A 14246-nucleotide genomic window follows, 5' to 3' on the forward strand; every position below is an offset into this window, starting at 1 on the left:
TTTGTTCTGGAATCTTTCCCGGGGCGCTGAAAATTTCTCGGGTCATTCCAGTTTTCAAGGCTGGTGATCCTACAAATGTCAACAATTTCAGACCAATAGCGATAACTAGCGTTTTTTCAAAGATATTTGAAAGCATCGTCTCGGAGCGATATTTGAGTTTTCTGGTTCAATGTTGTTAGTAATGCTCAGCATGGTTTTAGGCGGGGCCTGTCTACAAAGACTGCGTCATTGAATTTTATTGAGTTCATCTACGATAACCTGGATAAAGGTAATTTTGCTGTGGGTCTGTTCTTCGACATGTCGCGTGCGTTTGATTCGCTGCCACTAGTGTACATCATGCAGAAATTGTATGCTTTGGGTTTGCGAGGCACGATTTTAAATTGGCTTCAATCATTTCTGGAGGAACGAAAAATAAAAGTGGTCCTCTCTGGTCAGGAGTCATCGGAATCAAATGTTCGACTGGGAGTTCCCCAGGGCTCAATCTTGGGCCCATTAATTTTTCTATTGTATATAAATGACCTTCCGGAGTATCTTTCCGATGTCCACATAGTCATGTATGCCGATGACACGTCAATTGCCCTGGCGTCGAATGATGCTGATATGCTTTTTTCTAAAGTCAAGCAATGATTCAACGGTATGAATCATTTGATGCTTGGTGCAAAACAAAATCGTATTGTTCTTAATCTAAAAAAGACCGTGTTTGTAAATTTTCATAAGAGGAGAAGGCTTCCGCAAGCCGATGATATCATTCTATCAAATAGCTGCAAGTTTTTGGATGTTTATCTAGACGAGCAACTAAGTTTTGACAAACATGTTGATCATCTGGTTTCGAAATTGAACTCGTCCTTTTATGCAATTCTGAAGTTGAAGGGATGCCTCCCGCTATCGGGATTATTAGATGCGTATTATGCTCTCTGTTATTCGCATCTCTCATACAATATATTATTGTGGGGAAGATCGACGGAGTGGCGGCGTGCCTTTGTAGCACAGAAGCGCATTATAAGATTAATCTTCGACCTAAACTGCAGAGATTCGTGTAGAGATACATTCAAGGCCAATTCGCTTCTTACTCTTCAAAGTATATATATATAAATCAGTTGTTCATGTGCGGGAGCATGCCGATAGATACCCTGTCATGAAACACAATTACGAAACTAGATCTGATAGTTTGGTGTGCTTGGGTCATCATAAGACGGCTTTCTTTGAAAAGAGTCCACGGTATGATTTCCCAAAGCTCTATAATAATTTGCCATCTGCAATTAAAAAAGCTGATACGCTTAGCTCATTTAAACATAAAGTAAAAATGATGCTTGTAGAAAGGGCGTTTTACGACCGCCAGGAATACTTGTCATTTAATTTTAGTATTAGTCCTTGTCAACTAGCATAGGTCATACTTCATAATTTAATTTCTCTCTTTCTTTGTTGAATATTGTGTATGTTGTGTATTATATATTGTATGTGGTTTGAACTTGTCACATCTACTATTTGTAGCCAGGTGATTAAATAAATTATTAACATACCTCTCTTTTATTACGTACTGAAGTAGTATATAATCTTCAAATTATTCAGATTTACATCGATATAGCACCTCGGCTTAATTAGCTTAATTATTATTATAAATCGTTTATCTCCTTAGGTTTAGGAATAATAAACAGAACTAACAAAAAATTTATTTTTTATGAAATGCTGTCAGATAAAGACACACATTATCAAAACTGTCCACGTTTGTATCGATGTAGTACCTCGGCCACAAGCAACCTCGGCTTAGTTACTATAAATCATTCATTTTCTGTAATAAAACACTCCACAAAAATATAGCGCTAATAAATATACATTTTTCTTCAAAATTTTTCAAATAAAAAGGCACATTTTCTTGAAATTTTCCAGATTTTTATTGAGATCGTATCGTGTAATACCTCGACCGCAACCAACCTATACTTAATTACTCTATATTCTATATCATACATCAATCCTAAAACATGTAGTAAAGGCGCAAATTAACGAATATTCTATTTTACTGTAACGATGTCAGATAGAAAGACACTCATTCTTATAAACTGTCCAGTTATATATCAATACAGCATCCATGTAGCGTATCAACCGTAAGCTACCTCGGCTAAATCATTCATTTCTTGTACTAATAAAACGTATTTCATTAAAATGCAGAACAAGTTCACTTTTGAAGTTATTTCTGAAGAAAGAAAACGTCAAACGATATTTTACAAGCCCAGGAAAACTCAGAAATTTCTAGTTTTAGTTTTATTTCTAATAACACCAACCTTGAAAAGCTAGGACCTTATAATACCCAAGTTAAGTAAATCAAGCTCCACCGTTTTTACTTCCGTTTACAACAACGTGCTTATGCGAATCTGCATTTTCATGTTACGCTGCCACAAAATCGAAGTATAAAAACCGTGTTGATGCCACATCTGATATCAGAATTCAGGTTTCCAATATCGTATCTTATAATAATCTGTAATTCTAAAAATCAAATGCATAGCAGTCAAAAATCCTTGGCCATAGTCAGCAGATATAACAGCTGTAAGATAATTATTTATTAACTTCGTACAAAGAATATAATATAATTAGGATTTTAGTTATTTCTTCAACGAGCTGTCATTTAATTAACTGATTCAGCTCGTCGTGACAGACCCTGTATAAATAAACAAAAACATAACAGTTTTGAAAAGTGATTCATTCATTCACATCATCTTTCAGCTACGATGAGAGATTTGTTTATAATTTTTTCGTTTAAATTTAAAAATATAACACGGCTACCCGAGTTACCTTGTTATACCTCATTCTTGGAAACCATATAAACGAAGTTTTATAATAAATATTTTTATAAACATACTGATTTAAATAGCATTACTTGAAAATAAAATATAAGCTATGATATCAATACTGCAATTAATTCCGATGTCAAGCGCATTAGTCACATAATTAGGACTTGGAAGTATTAATGATGCCAATTCGTACATACTAAGCAGAAATTATGTTAAAAACGTACAGACATTATTGCAAGAATGATGAATGAACGACAATAACGAATAGAAGCATGAAAAAATGTTTGTTACAAATAGTATACGAAAAGTTTTACAAGTCAAAATATGAAACAAATGTAAATGTAAACTTTAATATCGCGTTTCAAAATATAGAAACTTTGGGGTGACTAATGATTTATTGCATCCATGTCAATTTGTGGTGTTCATAAAATATGTTATGACGGTAATAAAATGCTGAAGGAAAATACAATATAGGATTTCCAATCATAATATAAAAGTATATCAAATTTAACACACATAAAACAACACATTTCAATATTTCTAATCTAACATACTCAACTTACATCAAAATAATCTCTTGCTTGAGAATTTGTATCCAGAAAAGCTTGAGCAATCGGTTCCTCCATACAATAATTTACGTGCTTATCAAAATCTCGTTCCAATCTCAAAAATGCTTTTCCAAGTAAAGCTGGTTCGTTAGCATAATACTTAACACCTTCCATTAAAACCCTACGAAGAGTTCAAAAATCTATTAACACAATGAAATTTTGAATAAAATTATTATTACACTCTGTGGAATTCTCCTATTTCCCTTAAAGTTCCAAATACCATTTCCATATTATCTCTAACAACTTTTGGCACTTTCTTCGGATCACGTTCGGGGTTGATCAAGTAATTTTGGACGACGAAATCTACGTCGCGCACAAATTCTTGTTCAGTCTCCACCAACTCGCTTACAACAGCTCTACAAAAAATAATCGATAATGATGGAAAAGTTATTAAAAAAAACTTACTGTCGTCGGAATGCCGCATCTCCAGGTGTTCCGGATCCTGGTGTTGGTTCATCTGCTGATTGAAGAATTTGGCAAGGGACCCAACCTTTTTTCTTATCTCCTTGCATCTTCTTTACTAACCATCTAAATATTAATGTTAATCTATAATGTATCATATAAATATTGGTGGTATTACCTGGCGTTTAAGTTTGTTCTTGTAGGGGAATGTCTTGAACTAGTATGCGTTCTTCTAGGTTTAACCGAAAGCTTGTGTTTCGCAGCAGAAGCATCTAATAATTGTTCGCCAGATACATCTAAATTGGGATCCATTTTCATTCGTCTTTAAAAGAAATTACACATAAATGTATTTGGTTTGATTTTTAACGATTTTTTTAAGTTAGTAGCTTACTTTATGGTGGGTCCTGCAGGATCCGTAGTATCCAAAAGTTCGACGACATCTCCTTCTTGAAGAGTAAGTTCATCGTCACCTTTAGCTTTATAACTTTGCCACGCTACGAGTATTTCTCCTGGATTCTATAAAAAGTAACAAAAAATTTGATTATTTCAAAGATTTTGATGGTGTAAATGTAGCAATAATTGAAAAGCGCTTTATACCGTGTACATACAGGAAAACGTAAGATGAAAAACATTGTGTGCTTGTGTTTTCAAGTAAAATTCGTTTATTTAAATCCCTATAGCTTCGGTGCATCCAATGGAATGTGTATTTGTGTCAGCTAAAGCTGGAAATAAGTTTACAATTCATTATCATATCATAATTCATATTTCATACTTCTACTTAGAAGCCAAAGCGAAAATGATTAATTTGTTTGTTGTGTAAATTTAGAAATGTAAGCTTTGTAAGTCGGCAGATCATAATATAATTAATAAAATAAAAAAAAATAATATAACACAATACAGAAACCTAGGAATATTTGGATGCTACACACATTGAGATACATATGGTTGTCTACACTACACATATTGTGGAAGCCAAAATCTATGCAAAGCAATTGACATAGAAAATGCGATAAATTTTCTGAAAGTACTCACATCTTTCGACGATGCCATTTCGTCTGTCGTCACTCAATGCCAATTCATCTAAAACAAAACGAAAGTGAAATTATACAATCGACCTTTTTAGGAACTCGTTATCTGTGACTGTGGTTGTAATATACATATGAATAACTTTTCAGTGCACGTTGCCCAAAATTTCTAACGCACATAAATAGATACCGTAATGTGAAAACGTTATTTGACCCTATTTTTAGTGTAGGCTTTTTTTAATTTCCAATGTGCAGGAGCCATTTTCGAAACTGTTTTAATAACCAATCGTAAGAAAAACATCAGCTAAAATCGAGGGCAATTTATTAAAAAAATATGGCTTTTTTATATTCGTTAGAAACAGAAGAAATTAGAACTTTTTTCGTCTGAATCTTTTGTATGTATTAAGGGTTTATACAAGATTAATTACTTTGCAATTTTGATTTTTAATTAGATTACATTGCGAAATGAAACGCACGAGTTTCTAAGTGTTATTGGTTGAATCGGAAATGCTGTTCATCGTTTGGAATGAAGTACGCTATTGGCTAGGGAAGAAAATTCCCCTTGCAATTGGTCTATATAAAGATTGGGTCAGTCAATCGAGTAAATATCATTCAATTGGTCAAATGCCAAAGACCTACACTGTACACAGACTGTAGGTGCCAAAGTCGTAACAAAATAGCGACACGATCCTTCAATAATCGTATCTTATATCAATCAAATTATTTTTTTCCCATACATCATCATTACAATTATTTTTATTTAGACACCAAACAATCTATATTGAGACATTATTCTTTTTACTTGGCATCCTTAAAATTAAAACCTTGATCACGCAATTAAAAAAAGGACAAGCAATAACGTCGTTAAGTCAATGTCTAAGCCAAATAACACTTTTACGGTTGGGGACAAACGGAACATTCATACTAATGCATTTAGATATAAATGGTTGGCAACGTGCTCGCGGATATAAATGGTTAGCTCCAACACCACGATGTGTTGCTAAACGATCATAAGCAAAATCTACCAACATCCCGCGCCATGCGACGGTATCAAGGTAAACATTTTTGGGTCACAGGCTATTCTTGCACAACCACCGCGGAATCTGTTTACAAAACTTGAAAATAGGGTCGATTCCGTCAAACGCTGAAACGCTTCAGAAAACGAATAAATAAACGCACGATGGACGATTGAGATCAAACAAGCATAAATTTTCTTACACCCGTATTATTATGTATTTCTAGTAGTAATTTTATGTTATTTTCTAAAATTTGTTAAAGAGAAATATTTTCTTGAACTAATTTCAAAAATAGTTTTATAAACTATAAACCATAACAATAAAATTTTATTACAGAATTAAACCCAAAACATTATAAGTACCTAAATTGAAGTGTTAACAGTATTCGAGTAATCTCAATTCGTATAAGTATAAAGAAACCAAATTAAAATAACATAAAATCCAACCCTCACAATAACATCGTTTAAAACTTCTTCGATGTCAACAATTTTATTGCAGAATTGTCGGAATATTTACGATGCGTTGAACATAACTCAAAACATTATTTTTGCGAAACTGACTCACTCCGAAACCTGGTAAATAATTTAGACCTATGTATCAGCAACGACCACCTTAAAACATTGGGTCATAGCGAAACGGAATTCTTTTGGCACAACGCACCCACGTAATAACACCACGTATACGTAAACACGGGCCTACACACCTATATCGTTTTCGAATAAAATGAAAAAAAAAACACAAACGGAAAATCGCGCTATAACATGTTTTCACATCCAAAAAAAGCTGCTGAGATGCGGCAGAGCGGCTCGAGTACTGCCGTTCGTAGCAAGACAGGTCCTTATATCCTCTCATGTCTATAATTATGCGTCGGCCGATATTTATTCGGCCGACGCTACACGTCGTCTTTCGGGACGCTAGTGCCTCCCGACGCCATACCAGCTCCAAGCCATCGGTGGCATACCGTTCGATTCATACCTTCCAGAGAATTAGGCAATCGAATTACGACGTTAATTGTTTCAATCTACAATGACATCTAATTGAAACAAAGATTTATTTTTCTTTAATTGTTTCTTTCAGCTAACATGTAAGTATGAACTAAAAATGGACGTAGCTTAACTATCTATAAGTAATGTTGATGGAAATATTGTTGATTAGATTGCAACTCTAACGGCGAGTCTGATTCCGATCATGAATTAATTTACTGCACCCCGCAGATAATGTAGAACAACTTTACAACTATTCGTAAACTTTGAATGTCGTGTAAAACTCCATTGGATAAAGGAAATTATATTATTTATATCATGCACCCTTGATTTACGAGTGATATTAAGGATTTCTTTTAACCAGGATATACAAGGAACACTGATAAAAGCTAAGTTTAGTAGATTCGAGCGTAGATGTGTACACGATGAATATTGGTCTCAAAAAGGTGAACCACTATTGTCATATATATATATAAGAGTTTTTATTGTTAACTAAAAGTTCCCTTATCACCCCTCTTCCTCCGTTCCCTTGTCCCAACCACCTCCTTCATCCATCCCCTGCCTTTTCCCTCCTCTTCCAGAATCTGCCATCGGTTCCTTTCTTCTTCTCTCAGCTCATATGTTCTAGCGTATCCCAATACTGTCCGTATAGCTGACACCACCTCTCCACATCATCCGCCCAGTACCTGTTCGCTCTCTCCTCATTACCACACCGAAATCTGGCCACCAACCTCTTCCCTTCCTCACTCCCCTCCTCTACCAAGTATTCTGGAAGCCCTTCCGTCCCTATCCCTGTCGCTTATCTCTTCCCACATCACCACCCCTTCCCTTCTTCTATTGTTTATTTCTGCTTCCGAATAACCCATCCTTTTTTATATTCCTCTCTCCTTTACCATCTCTAATCTTCCCCTCCCTAACCTCCTTCCAACACTCCCCCAGGATCCCGCAGTATGGTCTTCCATCTATCATTTCATCCTCATTTCATCCACCTTCACTTCCTCCCTCACAATATATTCCGGTGTTTCCCTCGCCAGACCCAGAACCCACCTCTAGTAAAGATTCTGTACGTCTTCCAGAATATCCTGCCTCTTCCATCCCCAAACTTCCGCCCCGTACATCATTGCACTCATATCATTGCCTCACCAACCCATCAAACATCATCTTTCTCTTTCTAATGTAAACACTTTCTCACCTCATCCCCAGACATGCCCCATCACCTTATTTGCCGTTTTAACCATCTCCCTCACATGCGCCGCGTCGGTGCTATCCTCCCGGAACCTGTACCCCAGATATGTAAATTCTCTCACCTTTTCTATCTCTTTCCCATCCCATCTCCAGTCCTCCCTCTTTCTTCTCCCCTCTTTGCAGAACCTCATCTATTCAACCACTACTATTAACAATTACCTAACTGATAAATCTGATACGGACAATGAAAGTGGACAATATCATTCACATAGATGACATAAATATGTCAAAAATGTTAAAAAAAAAAAACAGATTCCAAAAGTTCAATCCTTAACTTGTTATTCTATTCTGCACCAGTTTGTCTACTACCAAGTATCTAAACAAGTATAGAAACTAAAACATGTTATAATCTTAATCATACTTCTTCTTCAATGACTCATACCGTCTTGCCAATAATGAATTATTGGCCAAAACCCTCTTATAATATCGATTAGGAGAAGGTATATGTCCATACATGGACGAAAAATGTTGAATAGAGAATGCCAGCCCATTCTTTTGTTTTAATCCTTGCGTAACATTGAAAGTTTTGTTAGCATATGAAACAATATCTGTGATTCAAGTACCGATGGCTCTTTATTTTATGACCCATGGATTGTTGCAATAAATTATAACGAATCCAGCGTAAAGGTATTAGTGACAATGATGCTGTCGACGTAGTGCTATTAAACCTCCTCCGGTTTTAAAGAATTTTTTTATAGCACAACATTTCAAAACCTCTCTGTTTCATATGCCTGTCGAAAATGTAATAAATATACTGATGTCATATCATCACGCAGTCTACAGTATTTGCTTAACCGTGAATAGTTCCTATTGACCAAAAATTCCCTATATTTTTCATAATTCCGAGGAGACGTTATTAATCTCCGGCATCTTTCCAAGTTTTAGCGGTTTAATGGCATTCCTTATATTGGCCATACTTGTCGGTGGAATTGCTGACTACTTTCAGTATTTTCCATGTTTAGAAAATTTTAAAGTAATCTTCTCTAGATCTTTACAGAGTTTCGTATAGGTTTTACAGCCTTGTCTTAATTGTTTTAGTAATATTCTTGAAGTCCGTTTCCATGTTCAAAATTTGCTCATTTTCATACTTTCTCTTTTTTGGTCAGATTCTGTATCAACAGCTCTCATCGATTCGTTAAATGCGTCCTGAAAATTCCTAAATCTTCATTCTACATGATCTCCATTCAAATATTTTCCTCACACTCAATCGAACTATGACCCTCTCTTCAAACCCTTCACGATTCCGAACATTTCTTTCACCGCGATCGTATCACATCGCCATCCTTTCTCTATATCCTCAGCGGCTATACAATTGACTCCTTCAATCTCTCTAGATTAAGTTTCTCCTGCTATTCTTGTGCACAGTTGTCCACAGGTTAGGCCCCAGCCGTAACTCCAATGCGCAGAAACTTGAAGACTCCCAAGCCGGGAAATATGACCTTATGACCATATGACCTTGTGTACATCATAAGTATAATAAGTTCTCTAGTCAATCGGAGTCTGAGTCTGTTATGCATATAAAGATTGATAGTTCTTTCGGATGTATTGTCTTTCTTTACAATCTGTATTTAGACAATCACTTATTTACCTTTATCAGGTACATTACTATATCATGATTCAATTTCAAGTCGTTGCGGAGTGAACAGAGATGTGACTTCTGCTTTGACTACAGCTGTTATGTTTGAAACATGAATTTTTGATGATTTTTGAAACGGCTATCCAGCAATCCAATGTTAAGATCACCAGAAAAATATAAAGTTAAGAATTCTTTAGGAGGACGATAAATGTGTAGCAGTGCCCAACCTTACATAAATGTCATGTTCTTAATTCCATAATTTAATTTTTGAGGCAGAATTGTCAAAAGGGGTTCCCAATGTTTTGTAGCTCCCTACATTCAATTTGTACTTTATTATAAACTAACTCAACCTACAGATCCACATATTCTTTATCAATATCATTATCATCCCAATTATAACATACAGTTGTTACCCTAAGTTTAAGTCCTACACCCTCGAAAAAATACAGTTACTACAGAAAGTACAGTAAGGGTTGAATTTAATGTTTGTTTCACTTATACAGAGTGATTTATTAGCGCGCTATCAAACTTTGTCATATGATGGCTAATCCACTTACAAAAAAAAATGTTAATGAACATATCTCCTATTTCAATTATTTACGAAATTATAACACTTTAAAATTTTCTGCAGCGAATTTATTAATATCAGGAAAGTTATCCATATTCACCAAAATAGTTAATTGAATTAAAATTTCTCTTAATATACTGTTTGATGTTTTTATTAATAGTCATTATCAATTTATTAATAGTCAGTAAAATCAAACATTCAACAAAAACAAAGTTGTCATTGTAATATGTCAATTTGCGGTAAGGTGTAATTATTACATACAAGAAGAAACTGAAAATGTACGCTTATAGCACTGAAGAGTGTGCTGATATAATTTTTGTGTATGGTTTTTGCAATATAAATGTTCGACAATCAGTTCGAAAATATCAAAGAAGATTTCCACAGCGTGATTTTCCATATTATTCAGTTTTTAGCGATTCCTTCAGAGGACTTCGAGAAACAGGTAATCCTGCTCCAGAAAAAGCTATTCGATCGCATGTAGTTAATATAGAGGACGAAGCAGCTGTAATTAATGCTGTCATTGATAATCCTTCCATCGGCACTCGAAGAATAGCACACAACATACATGTAAGTCAAAATTTTACATGGCTCGTATTGAACCGCGAAGTCCTTGATCCGTATCGTAAACAGAATGTTCAAGCTCTACAGCCAGGAAATAATCAGCAACGGTTAGCATTTTGTGAATGGTTATTGCAGCAACATGCCCAAAATAATGACTTCATTTCAAATCTTCTATGGACAGATGAATCATGTTTTACACGAGATGGTATAAATAATTACCATAATGAACATATCTGGGCATTACAAAACCCGCATACGATTAGACCAAGGAAATCAACAACGTTTCAGCATCAACGTTGGGGTGGAATATTTAACAACAATTTACTAGGTTGGCATGTACTTGATGAACGTTTGTACGCTGTAAATTACAGATTTTTTTTCAACAATACACTTTTTGATTTACTTGAAGATATACCTCTTAATGTAATTATTCAAAATATGTTATACCAGCACGATGGCGCCCCACCTCATCGCGGAAGAGTAGTTGTCGAGTGGTTAAACCAATATTTTCCAAACAAGTGGATTGATAATAATGGTCCGTTTGCTTGGCCACCTAGACCCCCCGACCTTAATCGATTGGATTTCTACTTATGGGGTCAAATGAAACAAATTGTGTATCAACAGTTATTAAACAGAATACAAATGGCTGCTACTGAAATAAGAAATCAGCCAGACATTTTAATTCGGCTGAAGAACTCTTTAATTCGTCGTTGTGAAGTATGTATTCTAGCAGAATACAGCAGATTTCTAGAAGCTGCAGCAGAATTCTAGCACATTTTGAACAATATTTGTAATATTTATGTGTTTTAAAAAAATTTAGCAGTTAATTATGATATAAAAATTAAAGCTTTAAAGTGTTATAATTTCGTAAATAAAACTTTCTTTTTTGTACTTAATTAGATTAGCTATCATATGTCAAAGTTTGATGATGAACTAATAAATCACCCTGTATACTTACCTTTATATAATCTTAGAGAACATCAATCAGAACTAACATACTAGCGAAACTATAATAGATCACCTTGTATATGAATCCCCGCTAATAATCGCAGAGACAAAGCGATAGGTTATGCCTTACACTGATACTTTCTCTGAAGTTAGCATTCTGCTTCTCAATGCCCATTAGTTTCATCTATCGATAGAATGCTCAATAAATATACATAGTGCCAATTATGACAGTTGTAAATTGCAAATTTCTTATTGAAAAGCTAGAATTTTGGAAAATTTCATGTGCAAAAACTTAATTTCAATAAATCATCCTTGAGATACAACATTTGAATAGATAAAAAATAAAAAAATAGATAGTAAGTGCAAAATAAAAGAGGTATGGATAGTAAATGTTATGGATCTGTTGTTTTCGAAGACATCCATCAAAAGAGGATTGGATGTGACACTTAGGTTTTGACTACAATATACTGGCGGTAGAATTATTCTTCACATCTTGCAATAACTGTTCTTCCTATTGCCATGTAATTGCTAATTATTGAATCAACTAGATTCCGTTTACCTTTCCCTGCTAGCTTAATTTGGAAAAATTGTACAAGAATTATAATGTGATGATGTAGTAGTAGATAAATTGCTGAGATCATTCTAGAATATTTGGGAGATTTTATTTTCAATTTTCTTCTGTCTTAACTATTCGATTCCAACCTTCAAACATTTGAAATATTTCTAAAAATGTAGATTATCCTAAAAGATAAAGTTAAGGGCTAAGAATTACTAGGCAATAATATTTACGTAAATATTATGTAAGTTCTTCGTCCTACAAGTACTAACAAGTTAATTATGTGTGTCTTTTGTCAATGTCTTTTGATGACACCTATCAAATGTACATATTGAAAGAACAAAAGTTTATTGCTATTTGTTCCGAATAACTACATTCCCTTTAAAAATGTAGTTCATATACGCTGATATCATGCTTATTAGTGGCACTTTAATACATTTATGTTCAATTTTGTACCTTAACATCCTCTTTATAGGTAATGATGTTTCTGCCATTCTCACCGACAAGCCACAACCGCATTCCAACTACATTAAGGAAATGTTCCCATTTCTTCAAAAAGGTGATAAAAATGAAGATATGAGTGCTCTTTTGGCTGAAGTTAAAAGAGAAAAGAGAGTTTCTCACCACGGAAATTTTAAAAGAACTCCCCATGTTGTTCATTTTAATCCCGCATACGCACAAAATAGACGTTTTATCCGAAGACCTTTTGTTGGGTAAACTGATTTAAAAATAATTTTTTCACAGAAATCACCTTTTAATGTTTCAGAATTAATAGATTTCTCAAGAATCGTAATAGAATAGGAAAACGTAATGTTCTATCAGGAAATAATGCAAGACAAATTTTTCTCAATCGAAAATTTAGGGATGTAAAAGGAAACAGAGTTAAGAGGGCAAAAATGTCAAAAAGTAGCACAAAAAATAACTTAGAACCTTCAAAAACAACAGCTACTTCTTTAACTAAATCTAAGACAAATTCATTTGTACAAAATTCATTCAATTCTACGAAGAAAATACAGAAACGCACTGACATTAAAAAGAAATATGTGAACCCAAAAAAAAGGGAAAGCGATATTAAAAATGTGAATGCAAAGGAAGAAATATTAGATCCATCGGCGTTTGATGATATAACAGAAAAAAGTTTAGCACCACACAAAGCAGTTCGATCCATTTCTTCCACTCCTAAGGAACTAAACCAAGGTGAAGATGATCCTTCAAATGAATTTATTATCAGAGTATCGGATGACACAGAATTTATCGACAATGTAAAAGAACTCGCAAAACGGGAAATAAAACGTAAGTAAAATCTGATTTAATAATTGTGTTAATATCATAAATTAAAATTTTTAGCTGAACATAAACATAAAAAAAATATAAAAAGTGTAATCACAAAAATTTTAATAATACCAGTAGAAAGACAATTTGAAGAAGCAGGTGATGATACCCCCGAAGAAATTAATATGGTTAGTTTAAAGCATGCCAAGACAAACAACAAAAAGAAACTTTCTACGAAATCCCACAAGTCGTCTTCTATAACTATATCGGAAACTGCTAAACCAATAACAACTTCACTTGTTCCAATGGATACGTTAAATGTTTTGGAATCTGCGCAACCAGAAAGTTATAATATTGTGTCAATCAGCGAACCAATAACTGAACCTCCAACAAATCTAGATGTTACAGTTCCTTCGACTATTGCCACTATTAAACCAACAGGTTCGAAACCAAGAAAACTAATTATAAAGAAAAAGTTTAGTACCAAACCTTCTTTGAAATCGTTAACTCGCAATTTCAATTTGTTGTTGACTAATATGCCGACAATGAATGAAAATAGTGTAACTAATGTTGATAAAATGCCGGCTACTAGTATACTTGACCCATCATAATCTTGACATAATATCTTATAATTATAACGTATTGTATATTAAGTATTTTCTAATCTCAATTATTCTCAAATAAAATTCTTAAAATCTTT

At 34.1% G+C, this 14246-nt stretch overlaps 2 protein-coding genes across 11 annotated transcripts in view; one reads left to right on the forward strand and one right to left on the reverse strand.

Moving 5' to 3' along the window:
* The window catches only part of LOC111429087 (Obscurin), a 51874-nt gene extending 45227 nt beyond the window's left edge, over nucleotides 1-6647 (reverse strand). For 8 of the 10 annotated variants that reach the window (XM_023064894.2, XM_023064890.2, XM_023064892.2 and 5 more), the window contains exons 1-7: nucleotides 4829-4882; nucleotides 4405-4518; nucleotides 4188-4312; nucleotides 3975-4118; nucleotides 3800-3922; nucleotides 3574-3750; nucleotides 3350-3515 (exon numbers count right to left, since the gene is read on the reverse strand). In XM_023064894.2, coding sequence (XP_022920662.2) covers nucleotides 3350-3515; nucleotides 3574-3750; nucleotides 3800-3922; nucleotides 3975-4118; nucleotides 4188-4312; nucleotides 4405-4428 — 759 coding nt within the window. In that variant the 5' untranslated portion in view covers nucleotides 4429-4518; nucleotides 4829-4882. The other 2 variants (XM_023064882.2, XM_023064883.2) reach the window with 2 other exon arrangements.
* Nucleotides 6648-12587: 5940 nt separating this feature from the next.
* LOC111429088 (uncharacterized) lies at nucleotides 12588-14245 on the forward strand. The gene is made up of 3 exons (XM_023064895.2): nucleotides 12588-12987; nucleotides 13041-13567; nucleotides 13622-14245. Exons 1-3 carry the CDS (start codon nucleotides 12686-12688, stop codon nucleotides 14155-14157), a joined length of 1365 nt encoding a protein of 454 aa, XP_022920663.2. The 5' UTR covers nucleotides 12588-12685; the 3' UTR covers nucleotides 14158-14245.
* Nucleotide 14246: the final 1 nt, after the last annotated feature.

This window comes from Onthophagus taurus, chromosome 1, assembly GCF_036711975.1.
Source record: "Onthophagus taurus isolate NC chromosome 1, IU_Otau_3.0, whole genome shotgun sequence".
Taxonomy (NCBI): domain Eukaryota; kingdom Metazoa; phylum Arthropoda; class Insecta; order Coleoptera; family Scarabaeidae; genus Onthophagus; species Onthophagus taurus.